General features: G+C 39.2%; 1 protein-coding gene across 2 annotated transcripts in view; it reads right to left on the bottom strand.

The window, feature by feature from the left end:
- Positions 1-19,315, bottom strand: part of PDSS2 (decaprenyl diphosphate synthase subunit 2) — a 96,677-nt gene that overhangs the window by 16,706 nt on the left and 60,656 nt on the right. For both annotated transcript variants that reach the window (XM_067467318.1, XM_060753124.2), the window contains exon 4: positions 8,827-8,901. In XM_067467318.1, the coding sequence (XP_067323419.1) occupies positions 8,827-8,901 (75 nt within the window). The remainder of the gene's footprint in view (positions 1-8,826; positions 8,902-19,315) is intronic.

The raw sequence follows: 19,315 nt of genomic DNA, 5'->3' as shown, positions 1-19,315 counted from the left end.
GTATGATGATTTCAAGGTCATAAACAGCACCTTGAGATATGCCCAGAAACAGACTGGTAGTCAGTGGAGCTGTTAAAACAGGGCAGCAGTATGGCAGTATGGTCCATTGGACCAGCCCCAATTAACACAGTGGCTGCAACTTTTTGTACTAGCTGAAATTTCCAAATATACTTGGTCTAATGAGGTGTCTCTGGAATAGGTGCAGCTAGGTTCAAATGGGCAAAAGTACTTCTGGCTGCTACAGGAATGCATTTGCCCATTTCATGGCTGAAGTCCACAAGTACATCCAAACTATCAACCTGCATTTTCAGAAGGAGTGCAACTCCATCAAAGATAGGTTTAATCCCTACATTGTGATCAACTTTCCTCTGACTTGTCTTGATTTATGTTTCCTTTGGTCTAATCCAATCCATTACAGATCCCAGACACTAGAACAGCTTCCTGAAAAGTGTGGCAGAAAGGAGAAATCAAGTTGAGTGTCTTCAATATATTGTCGGCAACAAAATCTCCAGACCATTTTTCCAGTGGTCTCATGTTGATGTTGAATAGCATGGTGGACAAAACAGAGGGCTAAGGGGCTTCACAGAATTGCAGCTAAGGAATTGAACGTGATTCCCAAACAAATACCATCTTCTGGATTTGCTCCTCTATGAAGGGAGTCACAACAAAACAGTGCCTTTAAGTTGTGATATAGAAATAAATTAACAAATACCAATATAAATGGGAATGCTCTGGCACAGGTGAATTGACATGAATTACTCACATGATTAATATGAAAATATTTTTAACCAAATATCCTTAAATCATGAGCTAAATACACCATACTTTTAACTGTCATCAATCTAGACCTATATTGGGTAAATTATGTTATTTGTTACAATAGCTTTACACAAAATGACTAATCTCGCAAGTTATTTATCACCTAATATCACTAAACTACAATCACTAAACTACAACTCCCAAGATTCCACAACCTTGAGCCAAGTGGTGTCAAACTACATTCATTCTACAGTGTAGATGCACCTCTAAAAGAAGTTTTAAAAACCAAGGCTTTCACACAAACAAACAGCTGCATTACTAAAAATTCAGGTGAACTTCAGGTGAAAAGTCTTCAGGTTAAACTAGAGGTAGTGTTTTTTGAAAATCCAAACAAAAGAAAAAAAGTAGCTGCAAGAAAAAGTCCATGCCATCTAAAACAATTCGGTCCCTGTGAATTACTTCAATTAAATTACTCAGAAACAAGTAAGAACTAAATCTGCATGACACCATAATTTTCTAGCAAGGTATTATCTGTCACGAAATTGGTAACGAATGAAATCAAATCCTTCCATTCAGCTCTAATCTTCCTCCCTTGTGGCTACTGCCAAGGAGTGCTAGGTTGCAAGGGAAGAGATAATATGAGACTGATGGGAAAAGTAGTACAATTCTGCAAAAACAACCGGCTCAACATTGTATCAAAATTCATTGCTTTCAAATACAGCATTTACGTGCAAGAAAGAGAAGAGTGCGGGAAGAGAAACCACACATTTGCCACCATATATGAGGACACACACACACACACAACCAGAACCTCAGTTATGACTCATTTAACTGCCAGGTTTACTGCAATGCCATTTGTTTTGAACATTTTGAATGTTCCCAGGATGATGATGATGATGATAAGAAAATACATTCAAACAAATCTAATGATTTGGCCACTACCAATCCTTTTAAAATGAGTTTTCAAGATAGAACTGTTGAGAAACCTGTGGCTAAGGAACAAAAACCTGATTACAAATACTAAACGCTTGATGAGCCATTAACAAGACAGCCAGCTCAAAACCTGATTTAATATTAGTCTACTTAAACTCCACCAAATCCTAGCCGTCATTAATGTGGAGATAAGAAGCATAATATTAGCAAAAATCTACAAAGCAACGTGACAAGGACAGGTTGAAAGGAGCTCCCTGATTTCCAAGTGAGGTACATGTTCATTTTCAATTTTTTTTAACTTTTATATGTATACTATGACTTATTTGGGCCACCTGAAAAAACATGGCATGCTTGATATGTACATTTTTAGCTGTATTAACAGAGGGTTTGCTGCCAAAGTGGTAGTTAGATTTAAACACCCCATAAGAAGGAATGAAAATCTACCAATACGGCTTAATTTTATATAATTCACTTCAAAGTAGGTCCTGCACTCAATGGGGACGGAGTAGACAGGCCGACAAACAAGATCCGGGAGCTGTTTTTTCTTCATGTCGCCTCACATCTCCACTGGGAGAATTAAGAAAACGTGGTGGAGGACCCAATAATATAAGGAAATGTTCCAATCTGCCCAACATTACTGGTTAGAGAAAATCCCGTGAAATAACTCTGCCTGTATGGTTGTTCAATTCACACACCCCTCAGCTGGTTAACTGCACTTAGATCAAATGTAATAACTGTCTGCCTGTATATCTGGAAGTCAAGTCGTGGGTCTTGCAAAAAAAATCTGTATCCTTCTCAAAAACCTCTTAATATCAGAGTCCTAAATAACATTATTTGTAATTAAATGCAATAAACATTACTTATAATTACTACCATTCTCAGTGTTGGGGCTCTGATGTCACAGACATTTAGTGTAAAATGTTGTAGAGCAATTTTTTAGGGTTGCCTGTTTTTGGTTTAAAATTATTTAGCTCCTTGTGTTCCCTCTGTTTTATCAGTTTTATATTAATTTATTTATGCAATGCTTTTGACACAAAATAAAATAAGAGTAACACATTGTTTAATTGAATATAGATAGACAGACAGATAGTAGGGCTGTGCAAAATTATTGTTGGTCCTTGTAAGTTGGATCAAATTGGTTAAATTCATAATTATGACGTATCCGACATGTAAGCATGGTCCGCACCAAAAACTTAAGAATTGAAACTTACTCAATACTTTTTGATTTGAATTTTGTAAACCTCAGTAGCCTCTCAAAGTCAGTTTCATTTTCAGCACAAGCAAGCAAAGCAAAGCCAAAAAGGTTGCCATTCCTCCTTAAATTATGGCCTCTCGCCATTAGGAGAGAGAAGCAGCAGAGAGAAAGCAGAGTTCGCTGGGAAAGAGATTGAGATAGCACAGAATTCTGGGAAATGTAGTTTGGGAAGGTGATGAGCCTTATGCTGATTTTAACATTAATGTTGTTTAATACTGTTTTAATATTTGTATATGTCTATATTTTAAGTTGTACTGAAATGCTTTCAGATGTGAGCCACTTTAAGTCTGTATGGACAGAAAAAGTGGGATAATAATAATAATAATAATAATAATAATAAGAAGAAGAAGAAGAAGAAGAAGAAGAAGAAGAAGAAGATAGAAAGACATACACACAGGCAGTCTTCAAGTTACAGTTATCTGGGTGACACCACAGCTGGTGGCCATAGTAGCAGGGCAGGAATAAGTCCTTACCAGGGTGCCAGCTTGGGGGCCTCCAAAAACATTAGACAATTCACCGTTTATTTCAAATTAAAGAAATTAAAAATTCAATTAAAATAATCTGTATTTACATTTAGTATCTACTGCATATTGCAGATAATATGTACACTATAATTACTAAAAATATACATTTATTTTGCAATAATTTCAATTGTACCTTTTCTATCTATCTATCTACCTATTTTGATGTATTTCTTATAGTTGTGGGTGCCCCATTCTGTCTTCTGGAAAACAATTTTTTTAGACACAGCCCACCCCTTGGTCCTTACAGTGAGGGCAGAGGTGAGAACAAGGAAAAGCTCTCATTCTTGGTATTAATGAAATTTGTGGGTGTCTTCACATTTAGTGGCAATAGAGGTTTAGTAGAGCCTCATATCTGATAGAAAAATGATGATTGAAGTGGTAAACCCCTACAGTGCCCTGTTCATATCCTCCAGTATTTTTGGACTGCAGCTCATTTCAGCTCACCATTAATGGCTATACTGGCCAAGGCTGATTGGCACTTTAGATTAACATTATCTGTAGAGTTATGTTGTCACATTCTCCCCACCACATTTAAAATAGTATTTCAGAGTGTTTCTTGAGTATTATAAAACACTACTCTATTCTACTCCCAATTTTGAAAAAAAAATCCAACCCTTTGAAGCAACTAAGAGGGGTTATAAAAATGAAAAAGGCTGGTAATGGAAAGGAAACAACTTTTGAAAATGTAATTTAACATATATGTTTAAGACTGTGCCAACTAGTTCTACTCTAGATTAATTCTTTGAAACAATGGTATAGGATCTGGAAATGAAACACACAGACTATCTTCTGCAAATTTTGCCTAAACCTTCCATGCCTCAATTCAGCATTGTGCGACTACTGGAAAACCTAAGTAAATGAAACAATCCTAATCTCATTTGGAGAAATCAGACTAAAACCTACAGGTTGATTCCGATCCCTGCTTTTCAGGAAAAATTCCAGAGAGTTGGAAACAGGCAATTACAGTTCCAATGTGCAAGAAAGGCTCTCCAAAAGAGCCTAGTAACTATAGTTTCCATTCCAGGGAAACAGTATGCACAATTTCTTTGTAAGGAACTGACAAAGGAATTGGAGGCAAATAAAACTCTCTCAGATGCACAGGCGACCTTCAGGAAAAACTCATCCACTATGGACAAGAGCTTAATTCTTTTACATCTAGCAGAGAAATACCATAAAATACTTCTTTCTTTTTAAGCTATTTGTAAATCATTTGTAGTAGTTAGCTAAGACAACCGTAAATATTTAGGAATCCCACTGTCATATTTTTTTTATCCAACTGAACTAGTTCATTTCTCCCAATGAAATATACACCATTAAACTCAAATGCGCTATTCTTTTTCTTACCACCCACTGAGTTACAAAACAACAGAACAAAGTAATTATTTGAATTAAATGCATGAACTACTATAAATTAAAGTTTCTCAAATAAAAAATATCTAGATGCATTGCATTACATTTTAATTCTGATATATCATAGTTCATTCCGCCCTGTCACACAGACAACTTGGCACTGCAAACATCAGTTAAATCTCAGTCAGAACAATACAGAGTCTTTTAAAATTGCAATTAGGATCACTCACTGTTTCAGCTATAAGTGAGATGATTCAACAATCTTTATTTTCCCATCTGTGTAGGAAAGAAGCCAGTAAAATTATGAGTCTTCAGCAGCAACACAGTTACCCTGCAAGCATCTTGCGTGTGATTGATGTCTCACTTAGCAGATGTCTTACTGCTTGTTGAACATGACAGGACATATTTTATTGGTCTATTAATATATGCCTTTGATGTTTGTGATGAAAAAGGGTTAGAATAAATGGGCCTGTAAAACAAACCCTGGAGCACCTTAACACTTTTATTTTACTTAGTTTCAGTGCAAACTATGTTTAAATGAAGAAAGGAATCTGTCTTTCCACTGCAGAATACACCTGGTAGAGATGAATAAGGGATGTTTTCCCCTATTACAGTGTTATTTAGGGATATACTTCGGTTTAGATTTACCTTCTATTGTGTCTGTCTCTTACCATGTGATCTTTTCTGCATTCCTTTCCAGTCAACCACTGAAACACATTATGAAACTCCAGCTTTGTCTGAAATGCTTTTATCTTGCACTATAACACTGAAGTCATTTGAAGGGAAGATCTAATGTAAATGTTCAGAAAGAGATGTGTTCTTCCTAGGAGGTCTGACAAAAGTTATCCTGGTAAGATTCGTAAGTTCTAATTGTTTAATGGGGGAACCGCATGTATGGACATCACTGAGCGTCCCTATTAACTAATAGACACATCCACCTTTATTGTGATTTTGGCAAAGAGATACTTCAGAAACCTAATATACAGAGTTTATATAATTCTTCTGAGTAAATAAAGCATAATATATACCTACTAAAACTCTCATAAAACCTCTTGTTTCATAGCTCCAAGAGACTATCAAGCTAGTCTGCAGAAGAGCATCACTGTTATTGTTTGCACTGGATGCTGGTGTCAAAAATTGCAAAAATACCACATTCCCACATTTGTGTCCATTCTATTGATCTAGACCTGTAATTCTCACTTGGGGTTTGAGTGACATAAAATAATTTCCCAGGAAAACTGTGAACTAGATCATATGCTATGTGAATAACCACAAGCTTTTTATGCAGAAAATACATGGTCCAACTGTCTAATATTGTGTGCACAATATTGAGCTACACAGACCTATAGTTTCAGTGTAAAACAAACTGGGAGATGGATTGCTAATAATTAAGTTGGGGCAGCTACCTGTGGCACACAACCCCCTTGTCATGCCAGCTCCACTGGCTGCCAGTCTGCTACCGAGCACAATTCAAAAGTGCTGGCTTTAGCCTATAAAGCCCTAAACAGTTCCGGCCCAGCTTACCTGTCTGATCGTATCTCCCCTAATGAACCACCCTGAGACAAGCTCTGAAGGTTAAGGTTGTCCGGGGAGGCCCTGTTCTCAATCCCACTTCCCTCACAGGAGTGACTGGTGGGGATGAGAAACAGGGACTTCTCAGTGGTGGCCCCTCTGCTATGGAACTCCCTCTCCAGGGAAATTAGATCAGCCCCCTCCTTCCTGACCTTCAGGAAGAAAGTCAAATCCCAGCTGTGGGACCAAGTGTTTGAACAATGACTCCCAATGCAACAATGATTTCTTAGTGCAATAATGAACATTGCCAATTACGATCAGAATGGCCCCTCAAATATGTTTTTGGATTATGTGATTTTAAGAAATGTTTTTAAGTGATATGTTTTAATTATGTGATTTTAAAGTATATGTTGTTTATTTTATATGTATTTAAGGCATCAAACTGTGCCTTTGCTATGAGCCACCCTGAGTCCCCTTCCAGGATGGGAAGGGCAGGATATAAATGTGGCAAATAAATAAAATAAACAGTGTCAAAGGCAAAATGTTTAGTTTGATTCTTCCTCTTTCCTAGTCATTTCCTGAATTACCCAAATCTTCCAGTGCTGGTTCAAGGACTGCTAAGCATGCCAACTGTTCCAATAGACCTCTAACACATATGAGGAAAAAGAATGGAACTGTTGTGTGTCAGCCTGTGATTGTGTCTAATGATCATGTTGATTTTCATTATGGGACTGGGGATGATGTTCACATTCATGTTGATTTTCATGATGGGAATGGGGGTGATGTGCATGCCAATGTTCCTGAAGGGAATAGGGGTGTTGATTCAGCTTCTGGGCCAGGGTCTGGGGATGAGAGGCCAGAAAGGCCTAGTTACTGCAAGGGCCTGAATGGAGTTTAAAAAACAGGTCACAGAGGCCTGAGTTGCTGCAAGAGGATTCTCAAGGTCCTGAGCAGTTCCCTGATCAGTTATCTGAGAATGAAGTTGATTTTGAGGTCCCAAGTGCAGGAGTTAATGAGGGGAGTGAGACCTTGAATAGGAAAAGATGGGCCAGTAAACAGAGACAAACGGGCAGCAATTAAAACTCTCAGCTAAACGCCAACAGAAGTTGGATGTGAAACTAAAACTAAGAAAGAATCCATTCCTAGCTGTTTTGGAATTAGGGCAGGGTTTATAAGTGATTTGTGAGAGACATTGCAACGTTGGATTAACACTAAGTTTCCAGCATCAAGGTCTGCCTGGCTCATGTTTATTCAAGTGCTTATGTTCCTGTTCTGTTGATGGATCATGTGACTAGTTTCATGGATTTCTTTGGACTCTTGGTTCCTGTCTTCTTTTATATCAATTGGATTACTTATTATTGTGGATTACTTTTTACTGCTTTGGCTTCTTATATTTTTAAATAAACCACTTGCTGATTTTACCCAGCTGATGTGGTGTTTAAAGTTAGAGGTGATTCTGCTCTGGAGTACAACAGGAACTCTATTTGTTTAATCTGAATACTAGTACAGATAACTGAAATGTTGTAACGCAGCTGCTTCTATGTTACTATACAAGCAGAACAGAATGAATGAACTTCCCCTGCAAAGTCTTTACAAATACAATACATGTGGAGAGAGAAAATGATGAACATACTTTATAAGGCAAAACATTCAGCATTTGATGCACCTATCTGTAGTTTCTGAAATCATGCAGCCCAGCTCTCTACATGGGGCTGCCTTTGAAAACTTCTCAGACGCTCCAATTAGTCCAGCAGTCGGCAGCCAGGTTGTTAACCGGAGTGGCGTACAGGAGTGTACCACTCTTCTGTTGCGCCAGCTCCACTGGCAGCTGATCAGCTTCTGGGCATAATTCAAAGTGCTGGTTTTAACCTTTAAAGCCCTGAAAGGTTCTGGCCCAGATTACCTGTCCGAACGTATCTCCTGCTATGAACCATCACGAAGCTTAAGATCGTCAGGAGAGGCCCTGCTCTCGATCCCACCACTCTCGCAAATGCGGTTGGTGGGGACAAGAGACAAGGTCTTCTCGGTAGTGGCCCCCCGTCTGTGGAACTCTCTTCCTAAGGATTTCAGGTTAGCCACCTCCCTCCTGTCCTTTAGAAGACAACTGAAGATCTGGCTCTAGGGCCAGGCATTTGATTAGAGGCCAGCTGCAATAGGAAAAGGAATTTTGGGTTTTGTGACATGGATTCTCCCAGCTTGGTTTTTGGTTTTACTGGTACGTTAAATTTATTGATGATGTTGTATAATGTTTTAAAATGATTTTATTGAAAATTGTATTTTATGGTATTTATGTTGCTAGCATCTTCTGATGCTTGTGTGAGGCCACTCTGAGTCCCACTTGTGGGGAGAAGGGCAGGATAGAAATATACGAAATAAATAAATAAATAAATAAATACAATATCAATTCAGCTTCTGTTGTAGTTTAGCTTAATTCAGTTTTGTAAAAGTTTTTATATATATCAGAATACAGTTTGGTGGAAGGCTGAAACTTACCTCTGCTAAATATGAATTCTCATAATATATTCCTTGTACTAAATCACCAATGGCACTTGAAATGATCTCTACAACCTGAAAGAAAAAGAGCAGTTTTAAGTGGGATGATTAATTACAGATCTGCTAGAGTGCTCTAAGCTAAAAGAGCAGAAGGAGGCATTAACAAAGAAGAACCTTTATATTGAAGCCTCAAGCATATTATTTCCCCTTCCTACCACATTTCAATTTAATTTAAACAGCATTAATGTAATGCCCCCTTTTTTCTTTAAAAAAGCATAAACGAAATCAACTGTTAGGTATGTATATATTATAATATCTTTCTCTGGGAGTCTTTAAAAAAACAAACAAATGCAAAATAAAACAAAACCAGAGTGCATAATTAGTTAATCTATACAGTTCATTCTAACACACTGGCAATACACCACAGTTATCGTTAGATGCTTGCCCTCTAGATCAACAATAATGCTCTGCTATGAAAGGAAAGCTTAGAGAAGACAATTATGCTGGGGAAAATGGAAGGAAAAAGGAAGAGGGGCCAATCAAGGGCAAGATGGATGGATGGTATCCTTGAAGTGACTGGCTTGATGCTCAAGGAGCTGGGTGGTGGTGACAGCTGACATGGAGCTCTGGCGTGAGCTGGTCCATGAGGTCATGAAGAGTCGGAAACGACTGAACGAACGAACAACAACAAAAACATGAAAGCTTCAGCAATATGGGACTACACAGATCCCATTTAGCAAATGACTCTCAGATGGCTCGCACTATAAAGCCAAAAAGCCCCAAATCCTGAATTATATTCACACAAGTGAAAAACAACAACAACCATAGCCTCACTAGAACTACTGGTGAAAATAGAGGTATGTATGTGAACTCCCTTAACAGCAACACAATTCTAGGATTTATATATTTAAAACAACACAATTGCTAAAATGTCCGGGCGTCTCCTGAGCAACATCCTTGCAGACGGCCAATTCTCTCACACCAGAAGCGACTTGCAGTTTCTCAAGTCGCTCCTGACATGACTCTCTCTCTCTCTCTCTCTCTCGATATATATATATAAGCGTATGAAGCAGGTACAACTTAGGCTATCATTCCTGATTCACAGGTTTATCCTCTTCATAACTGGGGTTCCACCCAATTCCAACATTTCTTGTTGAATTAAATGATTGCATTTCATTTTTCAATCATTCTCATAACTGAAGATAAATTCCTGTCTCCACAGTAACCTCTCAACATTCTTGATAAACCTTACATTTTCTTTGGAAAATTCTCCCAACCTTACTATGGTTAGGCTAAAGCTTATTCTTGGGAAAGTCCCAAATAATGAGATTTACTTCAGCGTAAACATGCACTGATTTGCACTCTTAAAACATATATATACACACACACCCTTGCAAATTGTACCAATGAAAAGTAATGCTCTCAAAAGAGATGCTAGGAATTAATTTGCACTGCACTATAAAAGAACAGCCTCATTTTGGAAGGGAAAAATATCTTCTTGCCCTTTCAGTAATCAGATACCTAAGGAAATATTGTAGCAATATGAGCTGCTGGAGAACTGAAAGGACAATGATCCTACAGTGTTAACCCAGATGTGTTGAGTTATTTAAGTGGGGAAGAGAGAAAAAGAGGGGCTTTTTTGGGAAAGTATCAGATAAGCCTTATGCCCAAATCCAGGAGGATTGTGTATCGCCAATAGGTCTATGAAAGCCTGTAACCAAATGCCCAGTGTCAGATTGTATTACAGTTTATACAAGAAACATCTCAAGATTCCTCTGATGGCCGAGACACATAATACAGATCAATCACTCACTAAAAAATATTATGGTTTGTGAAACGGCTGGAGCCCAGAGACATGGCAGTAATATGAAGAAGAAGAATTTACAAAGACACTGAGTCCTACCTCTAAATGTCAAAGTGATAGTATGAGATTTAACAATGCACCTAGCTGTGAATAGCCAGAGCTTCTCCCCACCCCGACCCTACCTCCCCTGAAACTCTAGCCAAACACAAGTCAGGGAAAGAGCCTTCACTTTCACCAACACATATATAAGGAAAGGGCAGGCTTTACTGATTGAGCTTTAGAAGAATTTAAATTTCTTTTAGATTTATCCCGCCGTTTTTTGTAAACAGGTAACTGTAGCAGCTTGATACAATGGCAAAGCCAACTCAATATGAATTAAAATACTATACTATGTGATGGAATAATGCCTTTTTTACGATAATAAGTTTTGTAGTTTTCTGAACTTGTTTTCTGAGCTGACTTGGGCTCCATATTGGAATAATAGCAGAGTATAAATTGACTAATATTTCTCACAGTTTCTTATAAAAATACTACTGTTTAACTAATATTTCGTATACATTTTGTCCGAAGTAATTATGTTTTGTGTCCATTACAAGCAGAATCTAAAGAATTTTCTTCCTAGCAGTGTTCCTCCACACACATGATTCATACTGGTTGTCAAATTTATCTAAGCTTTGCAGATTAGCAATAGGTACTCTTCTCCATTTGTCTCCTTATGTGCACATTCTTATTTCCCTATTTTGACATTATACGAGGTCACCGCTGGCCCCTACGCAAGCCAAGCCTGGTAGTGTCCTAACTCAGTTGAAAATAGATAGCTACGGTTGTTATTGTTATTATGTTTATTTATACTCCATTTTTTATCTCCACAAGGAGACTCAAAGCGACTTTAAAGTGGCTTGATGAACATTATGTCTATGGCATAGTCCTTCTGAATCCTTGACCAAAGTATCTAGCATGGGTTTCCAGAGTTCACATTCTGTCTCCCCATCATCTCCCAACAACAATGTGCCACAGTTAGAACTACACTTCTGAAATCTGATATATTCTGGAGTATGGGGAGGAATATATTCAGTATTATTATTATTATAACTTTATTTGTACCCCGCTAGCATCTCCCAAGGGATTCGATGCGGCTTACAACAGGCCGAAGCCCACACAATACAACAATACAGTACCTAGCAAATAAAACAGTTTAGCAAAAACAATAACAATAGCAGTACAACAAGACATTATTAAAACTGAGCCGGCCGGAGTAGGAGTACAGGATTAAAAGTGCTGATGTGTCGAAGGGATATGGGATTATAATATAAGTGTGGTGTGCGGTGTGCGGTGATCTTGGTTCTAACTAAAGTGCTTCTGGGATTTGGTACTGGGGTTTCTAGTCTGAAAAGGCACATTGGAACAGCCAGGTTTTCAAATTCTTTCTGAAGACTGCCAATGTAGGGGCTTGTCTGAGATCTTTCGGGAGGGCATTCCAGAGGCGGGGGGCCACTACAGAGAAGGCCCTGTCTCGCGTCCCCACCAAGCGCGCTTGTGACGCGGGCGGGATCACGAACAGGGTCTCCCCAGATGACCGGAGTGAACGTGTGGGTTTGTAGACAACGATACGGTCACACAGGTAGGGTGGTCCCAAACCGTTCAGGGCTTTGTAGGTAAGCACCTGCACCTTAAATTGGGCTCGGAAAATAAACGGCAGCCAGTGGAGCTCCTTAAACAGGAGGGTTGACCTCTCTCTGTAATGGGCCCCAGTTAACATCCTGGCTGCTGCCTGTTGGACCAATTGGAGTTTCCGAGCTGTTTTCAAGGGCAGCCCCACGTAGAGCGCGTTGCAGTAATCCAGTCTGGAGGTGACTAAGCCGTGGACCACCCCGGCCAGATCAGCCTTAGCGAGGTACGGTCGTAGCTGGCGCACAAGTCTCAGTTGTGCAAAAGCCCTCCCAGCCACCGCCAACGCCTGAGCCTCAAGCGTGAGCGATGAGTCCAGGAGGACTCCCAAGCTACGGACCTGTGGTTTCAGGGGGAGTGTAACCCCGTCCAACACAGGTTGCCACCCTATACCCCGATCTGGTTTACGATCGACCAGGAGGACCTCTGTCTTGTTGGGATTGATCTTCAGCTTGTTCGTCCTCATCCAGATAGACACAGCGGCCAGGCACTCGTCTAGCACCCGAGAGGCCTCCTTGGAATTAGGTGGAAAAGAGTAGTAGAGTTGTGTGTCATCTGCGTAGAGATGGCACCCAACTCCAAAACTCCGGATGACCTCTCCCAGTGGTTTCATGTAGATGTTAAAAAGCATGGGAGATAGGATAGAGCCTTGCGGGACCTCACAGGTCAAGGGCCAGGGATCCGAGCAGGCATCTCCCAGCTTCACCATCTGGGTTCGTCCCTCCAGGAAGGACCGGAGCCACGACAGAACCATGCCCCCAAGACCCATCCCAGAGAGGCGATCCAGAAGGATACCATGATCGATGGTATCGAAAGCCGCTGAGGTGTCCAAGAGAACCAGCAGGGTCACACTCCCCCTGTCCAGTCCTCTACGGAGGTCATCCACCAAGGCGACCAAGGCTGTCTCGGTGCCATGACCAGGCCTGAAACCTGACTGTGCCTGATCTAGGTAATTGATGTCATCGAGAAAGCTCTGGAGCTGGAGGGCGACTACCCGCTCCAGCACCTTACCCAAAAAAGGGAGGTTGGAGATCGGCCTGTAATTGCTCAGCACCGTAGAGTCAAGGGAAGACTTTTTAAGGAGTGGGCGAACCACAGCCTGTTTTAAGTTAGATGGAAAAATCCCTTGGTCCAACAATGCGTTAATGATCAACACAAACCAATCAACCAACCCCTCCTTGGCAGATTTAATAAGCCAAGATGGGCGAGGGTCTAGGGCCGAAGTGGTTGCCCTCACAGCCCCAAGGACCTCCTCCACGGTCTCAGGAAGAACAAGCCGAAAAGAATCCCACAAAATTGGACAAGCAGAAGCCTCAGTCACCTCCCCAGTAGTACTACATGACTGGCATATCATGGTAGGACTGGACTTTTAGAGATTCTTTTGCTTATCAGTCAACAGGTGGACCATGTCTGATCTCACTTTGTACAATAGTTTCAAATGAATCCCCAGATAAAAGGGGATTTTTAGTCTTTCTACCTTCAGGGACATTATCCCTGTAACATTATTGGTGAATTTCTGATTGTCAGTGAAAATTTTGGAAATAATGTTAGAGGATGCACAGATTTTGCTCAGTCTAGAACAGGGTAGCCATGCATTTTAGAGGAATGGCCATTTGCAAGAAAGAAGATTGAACACAGTGAAAGCCACCCACTGTATGGCTATCAGCCTCCTCCCAGAAAGAAAAGTTTCATGGGAACCACCACCCATTTTAATATTCCTCCAGTAACAGCAAGAATATCCCTGTGGGCAGAAAAACCAGGAAATTCAAACTGGATGGCCCTCTATGAGGGACTTCATCATTGATTTATAGGAATTATAGTTCACCTACATCGGGAGAGCACTGTGAACGCAAATAATATTTGCACCGAATTTGGCACTTATACCCAATATGCCAAAATTTGAATACTGGTGGTTTTTGGGGGGAATTGGCCTTGGCATGTGATAGTTGTAGGTACTCAGATTTATAGTTCACCTGAAATTAAAGAGCACTCTGTTCCCCCTCAATGATGGACCTGGACCTAACTTGGTACACAGAACCCCCATGACCAACTGAAAGTACTGGAGGGATTTGATGGGACTGACCCGCCATGGTCAGAGTTGTAATTCATTCTGCAGCTAGAGAGCACACTGAACTCCACCAATGATGAATCTAGAGCAAATTTGCCCAACATGACAAACTTAAATATTGATGGAGTTTCAAGAGGTTAACCTGGCATGAAGTGAATTGTAGTTCACCCACAACCTTATGCATTTTGTAAAATAAGACTTTTTCCAATAACTCGGTTAACACAGGGTACCCAAGCAAGTAAATAAATAACAAAGGAAAAGCTACATTTTCCTGCTGCTTATCTACTGTACTACGTTTTCCATTAAAGTTGAAATCCAGATATCTCTAAACAATCTGAAAACCAATTATATAAAACCATATAAGATTTGGGACTCAGAAAACAGTCTACAAAATATGGGGCATGATCTTTACCTAAACTATTCTGAACTCATGTACTATTAAAACTTTTAATACATCTTGTATTTTATTTCTTGGTTGTCTTGCAAAAAAAAAAAAAAAAAAAAACCTCCTTCAGGAAAGGCTAGAAATAGTTCTCAGATAGAAATGTACTGATAGGCATTATTAGGAATCAGACTTTGTTACTACAGAAACAGGTAGTTTGTATGCTGTGCTCGACAAGGTCTCAAAAATGAGAAACATGCTTCTATATAATATTGTACAAAGACATCTTGAGTTTTTAAAAAGCCCAAAAGAGCAAAACAAAGCAGTACTTATTTACTCCTTGTTTTGCCCATTTTCACAGTAGTTGAATCATAAGTAAAAACATGAAGCAAAACTCCACAATGACCATCTGTCTGGCACAAATCTTGCAGCCTTCTTGGAAAAAGAGAACCTGATATGTTATACAGCTATATTGATAGTGGAGCCCAAGGCAGTAATGTATCAGAGATTCTGCAAGCATGTAAATTATATGATTAGTATTAAACTTCTGAAATAAATACTGCTTATGTTTTACTTTCTTCCAGGAAGTTTCATTTACCAAGGTCCTCCCAACCCCATCCTGTGACCGCCTATCCTTGCTGATCAATGAAGTGAATTTAGATTAATGTTTGCCATCATCACAGAAAAAGGACATAATGTAAATAGGTCAAGCTAACACTTTTGATTTAAAGCTATTTTTATTTATATAAGAATTATCATTTATTTAAATATTAGTTTATCATCTCTCACCCCACCAAGATAATGTACAACAGACAAAAATATTAATTAAAAACTAATCAAAACAACATTTAAAAAACGCACAAAATTAAAACAGTCCAAAAGTTAACCCTGATTTTATCGCTCAAAGGACATACAAAATAGTGCAGGCTGAGCTGCCTGCCAGAACGAAGGAGCCAGTCTGACTTTCCTTGGAGAGAGTTCTACCACCAAAGTGCTTCTACAGAGAAAGCCCTGATTCATATATTCAGGAACCAACCCTTTTGCGTGCAAAAGGGCCTCCACTGAAAATCTCATATTCCAGGTAGTCTCATATGGGAGGACGCAGTCTTTCTGATAATCCTGGCTGCATGCCATTTCAGATTTTGTAGGTCAAACCCAGCATTTGTATTGCGTTTGGAAGCAAATCAGATGTCAGTATGGTTGATACAAGACCACTGATATGGGGTCCCTAAAGTGCGCACCAGATAATAAACTACTTATAGCATTTTGCAAGAAAGTTCAGGCCATTCAGAAAAGAAAAATACCTCCAGTTTCTCTCAGATTTACAATTTTGTGGAACAAGTGCTCTTTGAACACAACTGCATTGAATGTCTACTATCTTCCAAATTGAAAAGTATCCAGAAGTGCAGGTATTCAGTTACTGTCATTCACTAAATACTTTGTGGGCTGGATGAGACATCTGGAATTTTCAGATGTGTAACTTAACAGTTTTCTGGAATATGGGGAAGTCCTCCAATTGCGTTGTGAGGTTAATCCTATAATAGTGTGTTTATATCGATAATTAAGGAATAACTCATGTCGTTGTTTGAAATGCTTTCATCAGTATTCGTCTGTAAAAGGAGAAACAGGTACATTTCTGTTTTTTAAAAAGCTTCTCCTTGGCCTAAATGGACCAGAGCAGGGGCAAAATGTGATAGAATGTCTCTCACATTTTGAAGAAGGCACTCTGAAGGATTTCCCAACTCCTGCAACTCCTCTTTTATTACTTTTAGTCTTTCAACCAAGCCTGAGCTCATTCTGATGTCTAACTTTTCTGCCCTGCTCCATGCAAATACTGTTATTTGCTTGTAGGTCCTTTCAGTGATTTCTCCTTTATTTGTTTGCACCTCTTTTAAGCCTCAGCTCACCTGAAAGTTCCTTGTATAGCACAGACACATTATCTAGGGATTCAATATCCATAATTTCACTTATCCATGTTCCACAAAATATCCCTCCTGAAGTGTTTGGGGGCTCTCTAGGTCCCTCAGTGTGATTTTGTGGTATGCTCCAAGTATGGTCAAAATATAGCCTTCACTGTCATCCATGTGGCATGTAGGAATATATCCCCATATAGAGAGAGACCACATTGTATATTCACCCTAGTTGCTTTAGATACTTCCTACTTTTGTTTCTCATTAGAAGTGTTTGAAACCGTATCTTCAATATCTCATTATTAAGAAACTCCCACTGACTTCTTGTTGTGCATTTATGACCATAGGATCCCATCCTATATTACCCTAAGGCCCCATCTACCTTGCCATATAATGCAGTTTAACTGCATTTAACTGGATTATATGGCAGTGAAGACTCATATAATTAAGTTCAACTGCATTCTGAAACTGCATTATATGGTTGTGTAGATGGGACCTATGGTAAAAGTAATCAGATTTCTTAAAGCTCATAGTGAATGATTGTCTCTTTCCTTTGTATAACAAACATAGGAAAATATAGACTTTGGGACTTCTAGACTTTAGGAGAGCTGACTTTAGGAAATTTAAGGAAACACTGAACATGATTCCATGGGCAGGAATACTAAAAGAAAAGGGAGTTAATGGTGAATGGGAGTTTCTTAAAAGTGAGATACCGAAGGCACAATTGCAAACAGTGCAAGCAAGGAGAAAAATAGAAGTATAGAACAACCAAAATGGATGGCCAAAGAACTTTTAATTGAGCTAAGATTTAAAAGAGACATGCACAAAAATGGAGAAGGGAGAAATCACCAAAGAGGCATAAAAAATAACCAACATATGTAGGGAAAAGGTTCATAAGGCTAAGGCACAAAATGAGCTCAGATTTGCCAAAGAGATTAAAAACCATAAAAGAGGGTTCTTTGGTTATGTGAATAGAAAAAGAAAGAAAATGGGAGGGCCTCTGGCTGGAGAGGGTGCTGAAATGCTAAGAGCGGATAGGAAAAGGCAGAGCTGCTCAACACCTTCTTTGCCTCAGTCTTCTCCCAAAAGGAAATTGGTGAAAAGTAAATTCACTGCCCTTAAGCTTGTAATCTAAAGACACAGTACATAAAGAAAGGACATTAGAATCACTAGGTCCTCCAATGTGACTCTATGGTCAACTTCCTGCAGTCATACTGGAGAACCTAGGAGATTTCTAGAGAGAAAACCTCTCTAGAAAACTCTAGGTCCTCCAATGTGATTATGTGCTCAGCTTTTAGCAGAAGTCGACCAAACATTTGAGCTAAAAGACCCAGAAATCCAGGTAAAAGATATAGCAATTTCTTTACTCTCAATTTTTCACTTTCACAGGGGCCCTGTGCCCCTAATCAAGTCCTGGTTTTTCTAGGTAGGATTAAGAAAGACCTTGAATTTACAGCTGAAGAGAGTTGTTGTCCACCTGTATAAAACAATACGGAGTTGATCAGCAATCTAATGTTCCATGCTAAGCAGTTTATTTTCCTATTATTGAAGTTAAAATATAATCAACTAAGCCAGCATTATTAATATTGTTTGGCTGTCACACTAATATAAAGGGCATTACAAAATATGAAGTTCCATGTTGACAAGTTTTTGCAAGTTTATTTGTCAGATTCCATTTGTTCCAAGCAGAGATACGTGAATAATTTACAAATTACAGTCCTCCTTCCTTAAAACCTAATTCCAGAAAATATTTTAAGGCTTGTTATCCATAAAGCAGGGAAATACATTACAGATCTCTCTGTCACTTTACATAGAAGGTGATCAAAGACATCTTAATCTTCCCTAATAGCAGCTTCTCTGGACGATTCTTAGCTTATTGGCCATTCAAGCATTTGCTGCAGCAGTAAAAGCAAGGGCACACACATTTATTTATTTTTCTTGAATTAGAAAGCACAATTAAAACCATGAAGTAGAAGACAGAATACTTTGTGGGGGAATTTAGCTTGTTTATGTGCTGGATAGATGAGAAATATATTCCAGCAAGAACCTCAGTATTCAAAAAACTATACACTAAAGGTTTTTTACCCCTTGTATTTCTTCTCCAGACTACAAAAATCAGCTTAAATAAGATTACATATATTCTTTTTTTATCTTTAAAAATTATTATTATTTAACATATACATTTTAGACAACAACAATCAGATACACATTATATACATTCTTTATAAGAAAAATAATGGCAGTTACATATCACTAGGTCCTCTTATAAACTACAATGAATTGTAGCAATGAAAAGTGCGGAAATCAATTTTTGTTGGTTTGATTTTCAGCACTGTAAACAATACGACATAATTCTAGAATGGGGACGCCACTCTTCACAACAGGCTATCCTGGCTGGGATTGCTAGGAGCTGCACTTAAATAATATCCACACAATTTCCTACCCCTGTCCTTCCTGGAAGCACTTCAGTGGACCATCATTTTGTAGTCGAGCAATGGAGAGGAAGTACAGTGGAGCAAATTTCAACGGGGCATTCTTCAAAGCAATGACATATTTGGCTCTGGAAGCAGCTTATCAGTGCTCACCACCTTACCAATGGTGGTGTCTGAAACCATGCCAGCAGGAGAGGTGGGAAAGAGAAGAAGCTTTTTTGCTCT

This window comes from Anolis sagrei, chromosome 1 (genome assembly GCF_037176765.1).
Source record: "Anolis sagrei isolate rAnoSag1 chromosome 1, rAnoSag1.mat, whole genome shotgun sequence".
Taxonomy (NCBI): domain Eukaryota; kingdom Metazoa; phylum Chordata; class Lepidosauria; order Squamata; family Dactyloidae; genus Anolis; species Anolis sagrei.
Note: the sequence above shows the minus strand (reverse complement) of the source record. Positions and strands in the feature narration are given on the sequence as shown.